Consider the following 10,325-nt stretch of genomic DNA (forward strand, 5'->3'; position numbering starts at 1 on the left):
GAAAGCTAGCTAACCAATCCTAACATACTGGAACCTAATTCTCAAACCAGTTATATCCCACTACCCTAATTAACTTACACCTAGCAAAACTCGTTATACAGCAGACAGAAACAGTCAGAGAACCAGCCAGATTAACAATAGAAAAGCGTCAAGTATCAGGGGGTAGCCGAGTTAGTCTGTATCCACAAAAACAACGAGGAGTCCGGCCCAAATAAATGCCCAAATAAATCTGTTACTCTTTTAGGTGCCAATAGAAAAGTGAGGGCCATAAAGATAAAGCATACAGAAATGAGGGTTTCACAACCCCAGGTCTTGCCAGACAGGATGCTATCAGACTAAGTTTTCTTTAATCATCTTTCTCTGGTGGTGATCGGCATTAGCAGGGCAGGGTTATATTCCTAACAGCCCAATAGCACCTTATTTCAACGTGACTGGTTTGGGATGTGAGGATGTGACCGTTCGCGTCCCAGCTTATGGCTGCTCCCACTGCTTGGCCAAAGGCCTTAGCTCAGGGGTGGCCAACCCGATCCTGAGAAGGAGCCAGAAGGTACCGATGTACATTGCCAAAGAGCCACAATAATACATCAGCAGCCCCATCAGCTCCCCCGGCCCCACCGCTCCCCGTGCCTCCCACCCACCAGGAGCCCCACCAATCAGCCCCTCCCCCTCCCTCCTTGCACCTCCCGATCAGCTGTTTCACGGCGTGCAGGAGGCTGGGGGTGGGCAGGGGGAGGGAGGAGCGAGGGCAGGGCAGCCTCATGGGAGGGGGTGGGGGGGTGGAGTGGGGGCAGAGCCAGGGGTTGAGCCGTGAGCACATTGGAGGGTTGGCGCCTGTAGCTCCAGCCCCGGAGTCGGTGCCTGTACAAGGAGCCGCAGATTAACTTCTGAGGAGCAGCATGGGGCTCCGGGGCCACAGGTTGGCCACCCCCGGCTTAGCCTAAGAGCCAAGCCTCAGACTCTCCTAGCGCGAGAAGGCCCATACACAGGCGGACTGTGAGTTTCCGTCTTTGTTTTATACCTCCATAACTAGCTTAGTGATAAAAATACACCTAAAGTCCTAAAGCAGAGGCCTCTGCAGACAGGCCTGAATGTCTATATCCTAACAAGCAGTCCGGCATCCAACAGCCGCCGAATGAAGAGGCATGTCTCAGCAAGAGGACAGGCTGGATCCTTTGACAGGGAGTTTCCTGCCCACCCCGAGGTGACTAGCTGAGGCCAAGGGCTGGATGGACCATAGAGGGACAACTTTCCCCCTCTTATAAGCTCGCTCCCTGGGAAGTGGTGGTGTATGTTGGCCTGGGGCAGTTGGCTGGACTAGCCCCAAAGTAGAATCAATCCCTAAATGAATTCCTGTCTCTCAGTGAGCCAGGACCTTTTGAAAAGGATTAATAAAATCCCACCAAGAGACTGGTTCTCTTGAGAGTCCCGCGTGAGGTGGATCGGCTGTCTCTAGATTCATTTCCAGCTCAACATGGTGCTGAATGTTTCCAGAGCAAGCCCATTCAGGAGCAGATGCTCCAGGGAAGATGCTCACACGATCTTGCCAGGAGACCGGGAATGCTCTCCGGTGCCACCACATCGCTTGGAGCTGGCTTAAGAGTAGGTTTCCAGACCATAACTTGGGAAATGTCTTGCATTCACCCTGACCCAAAGTCTCCTTGTTGGGTAACCTCCTATGGATGGACCATAAAAGGACCAGCAACTCTGGAAAGTCACTCAAGTTTTAATGTCGGGCAAAACCTCCAGAAGGTCGGGAGAAGTAGCCATGGGGCAGATTCTGCTCTCTTTTACCCCAGGGCGACTGTGGAGCGACTCCACAGAAAGCAATGAAGTTGCTCCAATCCGCACCAAGATAACGAGAACAATTCTGCGTCTTCCTTCAAAGGGTGAGTGGAAGAGGGCAGAGCAAAGGGCTCCTATGGGAGTTAGCTCTCTCACTCACCGTGGGATGGGGGAGACCAACATTTTCAGCAGCAGGCACTGAATTTAGCAGCCAACTGTGAAACTCAGGGCCTTGGTGTCTACGTGGTCAGCACCCACTGCTCCAGCTGAGTTCACTTCTTAAGCGTGAGGCTCAAGATTCATCCGGTTGGAGATGTAGAAGCAAAGGTACCAGTAAAAGTTTTGGCCATGTGTAGGGGAGTGAGGTCCCCCCGCTCTGGCCGTGAAGGGGTTACAAGCAGCCCTGGAGAGGGCTGTGGCTGGGTAAAAGGGATTACAAACAGCTGGGGGAAGCTGACCGTGTAGCTGACCACAGCTGTGGCCAGCTCAATCAGGGCCCAGCTGGCCCTTATAAGAGGGCTGGGGGCCAGAAGCAGAAGACTCTCTCTCTAGCTTTTGAGAGAGAAGGACCTGGCTGCCTGAGAGCTGAGCAGGGTACCTGAGGAGAGCAGTGCTGGGGAAAGGCAAGAGGAACTGGGGAGCTCCAGCCTGGTAACTCCCCAGGCTGCAGGCCTTGTGCAAGGCCTACGGAGGTACTGGGGCTGCAGAGTATAGCCTGGGGTTAGGCAGAGGCAGCTGGTCCAAACCCCCTTGCCTGTGATGAGTGGTTTACAGACTGCAGTCTGCCCCAGTGAGCGGGGGCTAGATGACTGGCAGTAGCCACTGAGGCAAGGTGGGTTTAGAGGGTTGGGGGTTCCCTGGGAGGGGAGACCCAGAGTGTTGGGACACTGCCAGGGGGCAGCACCCCAAGGTAAAGGGGCACAGGGTCCGGGAGGGACACAGGGCCAGCGGCAGGTGAGACACCGGCCTGCAGAGGGTGCTCCGAAGGCTGGAAAGAGCTAATTCCCAGACAACCAGCAGGAGGCGCTGCACCGGTGAGTCGTTGCCTCGCTACACCATGTGACAAACTTACAAAACCACATAGGCTCCATCTCCCCAGACCAATCCAGGGCTATTCATTACTGGACTTATAGTTCTTTAGATCTAAGGCCAAGCTGAATTTTCACCGACCAACAGGGGATGGGGAGAATGGAAAAAGCCACGCTGTCTAACCTAGCCTAAGGCCGGATCTGCCGGATAATTAACACAGAAAAGCAGATTCTGATCTGCCTCAACTCACATTCCTCCTTACAACAGTACGTCTGGAGCGTTGGGCCCAAAAGGATCAAAGAAGCCAGCTTATAAAATACAGTGCAAGTTCACTCAGACTCTTGAGTATAAATAGTTTATTATTGATGGACACGTCCATTTTAACTGCTGTATCAAAATAAATAAGCAATTTAAAGTGCATACTAAATATATAGTATATATATTCCAGAAGTGTTTTTACAAAAAAAGTTAGAGCATATATGACAATAATACACCTGAGTCTTAATTCTTCCCGCGCACATAATTCAGGTCTTATTTAAATAGATGAGAACAAGTTCTTTCCAGACACCAGAGAACAAGTGTCCTAAAATCAGAGGTTCTCTGCCTATGGGGTTACACCCTTTCACACTCTTTAGGATGAGAGAAAAGGGAATCCCTAGATTCTTTTTGTAAAGGATGGAAAAGGTTAAGAAACTACTCCTCTAAACTCACTCCTGACTGAGTTGAGCTTAGTACTTGTGGATTAATCCACTGGTTGGAAATAATGTACTGTTAATAAATACTTAAACTGTATATTCATATATTAAATATACCCCAGTATGGAGGAAGAAAATACATACATCTGAATGTCAGACAAGCTTTCACAGACAATGGGTGTTTTGTATTAAAAACACGCAGGTCTGGAACCACTGTTGCTTTACCTAAGGGGTTCAGAAGAGCATCAGTGCAACAGAACAGGAGCAAGCTATGGAAGTCTTTATTCCAGAAGTGCAAAATCCCTCCAACTCCAGCTGAAGTCAAGGCAAGCTGCAGTCTCCTCTCCTTTAATGAAAAGATCAGGGCCCCAATAACTTAGGAGCCAGCACTGCTCACTTTCTGCGGGCGGAATAGTATCTTACTCCGAGTAATGCTATTGCAGTGATAGACCCGAGCCTTTGATAAGTGCAGTCTGAAGTCAAGTTATTGGCACGATTGTAGTTACTCTGTGCAGGGTTACCAGTCCCAAGCATTCAAAATATCACAAGTCAGGCTGCACAAAAATCGTGAGCTTGGCTGAAAAAAAAAAAATCAGGAAATTTAAAATGGATATAAATAAAATTGGAATTCTTTTTATTTGCTTTCTGGATTTTGCACCTTTCGGGGCCACTTTTTTCCAGCATTTCTCCACAAACTAGAACTAGGATTGATTTTTTTTTTTTTTTTTTTTTTTGAGAACGATTCCTGAGACTTTGATGCATTCACGTGACACCAGAGCCTGGGGCTTTAAGAAAAGGACTAAATATCCCAAGACTCCTTAAAGTCATGAAAGTTGGCAACTGTTGTATCTGCTAATTTAAGCCTCTCTAAATTGCTGTAAAAATCATCACAATCCGCTTAAATAACTCAAGAAGACTCCTGTGAAAGCTGTTGCGACCCCTGGCCCTGGTGACAATTAGGGGTGAAATACGTTTTTTTAATAATCCTATTTACGCTGTTTGAATGTCACTCAGATTGTACAGTGGAAACCAGCTAGTCAATTTCCACCCTGAGCTAACACCACAACCAGGAAATGGAAATTGACTAGACATTGCGCTAGTGAGTAAGACCCAATTTTAGGAGCATCGCAGAAGGCTGTTTAAATTCTAAACGGACTCTTTCCAATTAAGTTTCAAACAGACGCATTTTCATACGTGTATTTTTAGTAGTAAATTTTTTGGGGGGGGCCACACAGATGCTGACACTAGTCACTGTCAGACACATAATCACAGAATGCAAAATATAATGATTAGGCAAACACGCTCTTGTAACAAATCTGTCGCCTCTTAGGGCTTCATGGTGACAAGCTCAGATAGATCTCAGACCTTCCTGCTCCAGAAGAACTATCTACTTCTACTAAAAGAGAATATTCAGTAGCTTTCAGCAATGCAGGGCCTATGACACATGACTGAGCAGTTGCAATGCCAGCCAGCAGTGGGCAATGCCTAAACCACACTGATAAGCACCATACCCTAGCCACCATAAGACCAAATGGATGACATAATACCAATGCAGCAGTGATCGGACAATCATAATACTGACAGTCACGGGAATTACTACGTCAGTACTCAGGTTGCCGTGTGCCCCAATGGAAATGTGTCTGTCCTTGTCAACATTTAGAGCAACCCCCACACACAAATTAAAAAAAAAAAAAAAGCAGCACCATTCATTCAATCTCCCAGTTGCTTACAATAAATTACAGAATGATAAAGAAACACATAATAATAAATATCGCTGATCGCGAAAACCAGACCCACGCCAGTTCTTTGGTGTGGCAAGCGCACGCCTCACAGCGTGTTCCTTCCGTTTCAGTCCTGCTTCGAATGGAAACCAGCTGTCGCCACTCAAAGCGATGGTGCTGTCCCAGAGCTAGCAACACACCCGTGTTTCCCCAGTGTCTGCTGCTGACTGTTACCCTGGGCATCTAGCTGGGTGGAATCTACCCTCCACAACCTCTAGCAGAGAGTCCAAGAGAACCTAAGGCGATATACAGACTGCCACTCCCACCGCAGAGGTCCTTGCTCCCACCTATTGGTCAGCAGAGCTAGGTAGCCTAAAGAGGCCAAAGAAGTTGTCTTTTTTGTTGGTTTGGTCCAGCTGCCAGTTCTCGATGTCTGTTTTATTAGTGTCCATCTTCACATAGATAGAGTCCCCTTTTTTCAGAGGTCGCAGAACCGCCGAGAACTTGGACATGGTCTCTTCCGACTTGGAGGACAAGTGCAGGGAGATGGTCAGAACACGGCTGTCGGTGCCTCCGGACACCTGCTTGATGATCAGTTCCACTGTTTGCTTCTTGCTGCACTTGGCAATGCATTTGACAGCAAGCTGGGCGTAGATAAAATAGAGGCCTCCGACCTTCACTTCCAGCTTGTGCGAGGTGTCGTGGTAGTTGAAGTTGGAGCTGAAAACCACTCCATCAATACCCGGGGCATGATAGAACCCCATTACCCTGTCCTCGATTACATCTGCAGAAACAGGGTAGAAGAGGGAAGGCACGTTAGTCATCTTTGAAGAGGCGGGGATAAATACTCAGTTTCCCCAGCTGCGAAATGGGGAGAAATGATCGCGACCTTTGCAAAGCACTGATAAAAAGGGCGAGAGAAGAGCTAGGGCCTACAAAGTATGGGAGTGTAGGAGTGAACTGGCTAGTCAACGCATGCACCACAGTGACCTCTGCTGGATGGAGTCTTAACTGTTCAACCATGTGTCCGGCTCTGCACTGACAAGAGCTAATGAGAGGTTCTCCTTTAGCGGCAGGGGTTGTCTAACCACCCCAATCCTCAGCGCCATGCAGGATGGGGCCATCCTACCGCAGAGCCCTGAGCTATGGCTACTGACGATCCAGCCCCAGTACGAGCTCACGGGTCCGAGCCAGGGGGCTTACAGGCATTCCCTCACCCTGGGACCGCTGCCTTAGGACTTCCCCACATCTGGTGTTATTTCTGCAAGCAGTGAAACCATTTCCTTCCCACTCCCATAGGCAGGAGAAGGTCACATGCTGCAGAATTAGCCAACATGACTCATGTCAATCTGGCGGCTGGGACTCTGTTCGCATGAGCCATGAACAAGGTATTCAGAGCTGTAGCACTCTCTAGGGTCCGCTGCTGGCAACGCACCCTAGATTCCTATCTCCACAGCCTTCTCTTTATGCTCTGCCTTAACGGAGGCTTTAGGCAGAGTCTGTATCCTATATGGTCCCAGTGCCCCCTTTCTAGACACCCTACTGGATTCTCCCAAGCACGTATAACCAAGACAACGGGCATTGACTCTAGGAGGGGTGAGGTGCTCGTGAAATATACAGCAGCAATCGTTGCTGGGAGAGAAGAATCCAGCATTAACTCTTCGGAGGCTGGGAAATACATCCACACAGCCCTGTTACCGATGCATTTGTCCAAGTCAGGAGGCTGGCGAGCCCCCAGAGGTCGAGTGGTTAGGTGAAATAACAAATCAGCACCACCTCACCGTCTCTTTTATGGCTCTTTCACCCAGAGAGACCTCAAAAGCACTCACTGCTTGACTCCAGCAGCTTGATACTTCAGAATCACTTATGTCTACCATGGAAATGCAGCCACCTCTGGGGTGGAGCAGAACGGATTTATGAGCAATTTAGTGTTGCATCCCTAAATCCTCCATTGTGCCCTTGAATTTAAGAATCATCTGTCTTACGCCTTCCTCCTCCACCGCCTTCATGTCTGAACGCTTCACAATACTCCTGTGACAGCCACCCAGTTTCAGAGAGGAAGCAAATGGGGGATCTCACTTATCCAACAGAAAGTATGTCTGTGGTTTAGGTCGGCAGAATATAACTAGAGTTTGAATTTAGTCAAGACAGTGAAGGTAGCAACCTACAGGATTTTTGCCTAACGGAGCAGGAGTAGACAAGAATTTGGTTTGGCATTGCATCCAAGATGTAATGTGGTCTGGGGGTCTGGTTTAGAGGATAGAGCACCCCTGATTAAATGAACACTGGTTTAGTTGGATGGGAGAGGTGTTAAGTATTGGTCCAGCTCAAACCTGCTTAGATCTGCAGTGTGACAGAGACCAATTTCCCCTACTGTACAAACAGCATGAGTTTTAAAGTCTCCTTTGACGCACAGATGGCATGGAGCTAGGGGAATTATCCAGCCCACTGGTACCCTGCCACAGGTGGACACCACAGGTGGTTCGTGTATACCAGCGATGCAAACAATGTATTAGTCTCCCATCCCAGAGCCTCCAAGGGATTTAGATCCCCCAAACTCCCATTTTTCCCCCTTCAGGAAGGGGAAAACATGAGCCATTAATGTCAAGTAACTGTAAAATACTCACCGCTTGTGGGCAATACCTGGACACCAGCCTCCTGAAAAGAAGGAAAGAGAGTGTTTGTTTTACAAACAAAGATGCACTTGACCATGCTCGAGAACAGCTGTTTTCTGGAAGGGTCAGACAAGATACTATTCCCACCCCCAGACACCGGAGCGAAGAGGGCAGCACCAACTAGATCATATAAACTAGACCCAAGGGGTGTAGACTCAAAGGCAGGGCCTGAGCGCATGCCAACTTTTGGGGAAGTTGAGATGCAGAACTTTAGAGCGGAGACGCTGACAGCTGGAATGAAAAGGACTTTCCAGCAGCCTGACTGGTCACACACAGTGACAGTTTGCAAAGGCGGGCGCTGGGGTTTCTGGGCTGTTTTCCTGTGACGTCCCAGGCCTGGTTTTCAAGTTATGCCTGTGGCAGCTGTTGACTTCAGTTTGTGTCGCAAGAACCCAGCGCCTCTAGAAATTGGGCCCCAAGGGGGCAAGTCAAGCACTGGGTTAAATGGAGAGCGCTCCCCGTCATAGGTGCTGGAACTAGGGGTGTGCCCGCACCCCCTGGCTGGAAGTGGTTTCCATTACATACAAGGTTTACAGTTTGGTTCAGTCGTTCTCAGCATTGCCCGCTACACAAAGTGTTCCAGCACCTGTCTCCCCGTCCTGCTTAGCTGGCAGGATCCGCGACAAAACCTAAAGCAACTACTGGCAGCTGACAGAAGATTTAGGGCTTAAAGTGCCACATCCCTAAATCACCCACTGTGCCCTAAGATTAAGAATCAGCTGCCTCACACCGTCCTCCTCCCGCGACTGTAGCATCTGGACACTGCCCCGGACTCCTGTGACATAGGAGAGTGGGGAAACTGATGCAGGGAGATGAAGTGACTTGCTCGGGGTCACACAGACAGTCTGTGGCAGAGCTGGGAATTCGACACAAGTCTCTCGCGGCCCAGGCCAGCACCCTACCCCCTAGGCCACCCTTCCTCAGCATGCAGCTCCTTGCTCGTGAAGCGGTTAAGCACTGGCTGCCCAAACAACTAGCGCACTCGGGTGTTTACACCTGAAGTGTTGGAGAGGGGTCGCGAAGGTCTGGTATGGAAAGCGGGAGCGGAGGACCCCACAGGGGCACGGAGACAGACAGCTAGCCAAGGGGAGAGACGCTACCCCCACTATCTCCGCACACACAGAGCCCACCCCCACCCCCAGCAGGGCCAGACAAACAGACCCCCCCTCCCCCCAGACAGACCGATCCCCACGCTCCAGCAACAGACAGGCAGGAGGGGAAGGGCCAGACCCACAGACCCCTGCCTTGTGGGCAGGGAGACAGATGGGGGCCCCCGGTCGCTGGGGCAGACAGGCAGGGGACCCTGGGCTGGACAGACGCCTCCCCACCACTCCCTTACCTGTCCCGTGCTGAGCGAGAGGAGGGGACGCTCCGGGGTCTCCAGCGGCGGGGGCAGGACCCTCCAGACCGAGAACAGGGCGAGCGTCAGGAGCGCTGCGCCCAGGGCGCCCAGCCCCAGAAGCAGGCACCAGTCCAGGCTCCGGCAGGGGCAGGCGCGCCGGGAGCCGGCCTGGAGGAGGCTCTCGGGGTCCTGGCTGCGCTGTAGAGCCGTCATGGGGGCAGGCGGCTGCTCCCTCCGGGCTGGGGGCTCCGAGGCCGAAATGAGCCAGCGGCGCCCGGCGCAGGGGCTTTATAGGCGCGGGGCGGCCCCGGGAGGAAGGGAGGGAGGCGCCGAGGGAAGCGGGAGCGCGGCTGAGAATTTCCACTGACAGCGCCGGGGGCAGGAAAGGAAAGAGAGCTGCGGGGAAAGTAACGCGCTCATCATGGGGAGCCGGCCCGGGGCCGCGGGGCGGAGACAGCGACAGGGAGAAAGGGGCTGCGTGAGAAAGAACTGATGAGTGTGAAAGAAAGACGGGATCAGTGAGAGAGAGGGCACAGGAAGAAAGACTGAGATGGCATGGGAAGGGGGGGTGGGCAGAGGGGTGAGTGGGGTGGCATGGGAAGGGGGGGTGGGCAGAGGGGTGAGTGAGGTGGCATGGGAAGGGGGGGTGGGCAGAGGGGTGTGTAAGGTGGCCTGGGAAGGGGGATGGGCTAAGGGGTGTGTGAGGTGGCATGGGAAGGGGGGGTGGGCAAAGAGGTGTGTAAGGTGGCATGGGAAGGGGGGTGGGCAAAGGGCAGTGTGAGGTGGCATGGGAAGGGGGGATGGGCAAAGGGCAGTGTGAGGTGGCATGGGGAAGGGGGATGGGCAAAGGGCAGTGTGAGGTGGCATGGGAAGGAGGGATGGGCAAAGAGGTGTGTAAGGTGGCATGGGAAGGGGGGTGGGCAAAGGGCAGTGTGAGGTGGCATGGGAAGGGGGGATGGGCAAAGAGGTGTGTAAGGTGGCATGGGAAGGGGGGTGGGCAAAGGGGAGCGTGAGATGGCATAGGAAGGGGGATGGGCAAAGGGCAGTGTGAGGTGGCATGGGAAGGGGGGGTGGGCCAAGG

General features: G+C 51.8%; 1 protein-coding gene across 1 annotated transcript; it reads right to left on the reverse strand.

The window, feature by feature from the left end:
* Positions 1-3,150: 3,150 nt before the first annotated feature.
* TNFSF9 (TNF superfamily member 9) lies at positions 3,151-9,502 on the reverse strand. The gene is made up of 3 exons (XM_027820716.3): positions 9,242-9,502; positions 7,855-7,885; positions 3,151-6,011 (listed from the first exon to the last, which is right to left on the reverse strand). Exons 1-3 carry the CDS (start codon positions 9,455-9,457, stop codon positions 5,575-5,577), a joined length of 684 nt encoding a protein of 227 aa, XP_027676517.1. The 5' UTR covers positions 9,458-9,502; the 3' UTR covers positions 3,151-5,574.
* Between the last annotated feature and the right edge of the window lie 823 nt (positions 9,503-10,325).

Source organism: Chelonia mydas, chromosome 20 (assembly GCF_015237465.2).
Source record: "Chelonia mydas isolate rCheMyd1 chromosome 20, rCheMyd1.pri.v2, whole genome shotgun sequence".
In the NCBI taxonomy this organism is placed as follows: Eukaryota; Metazoa; Chordata; order Testudines; family Cheloniidae; genus Chelonia; species Chelonia mydas.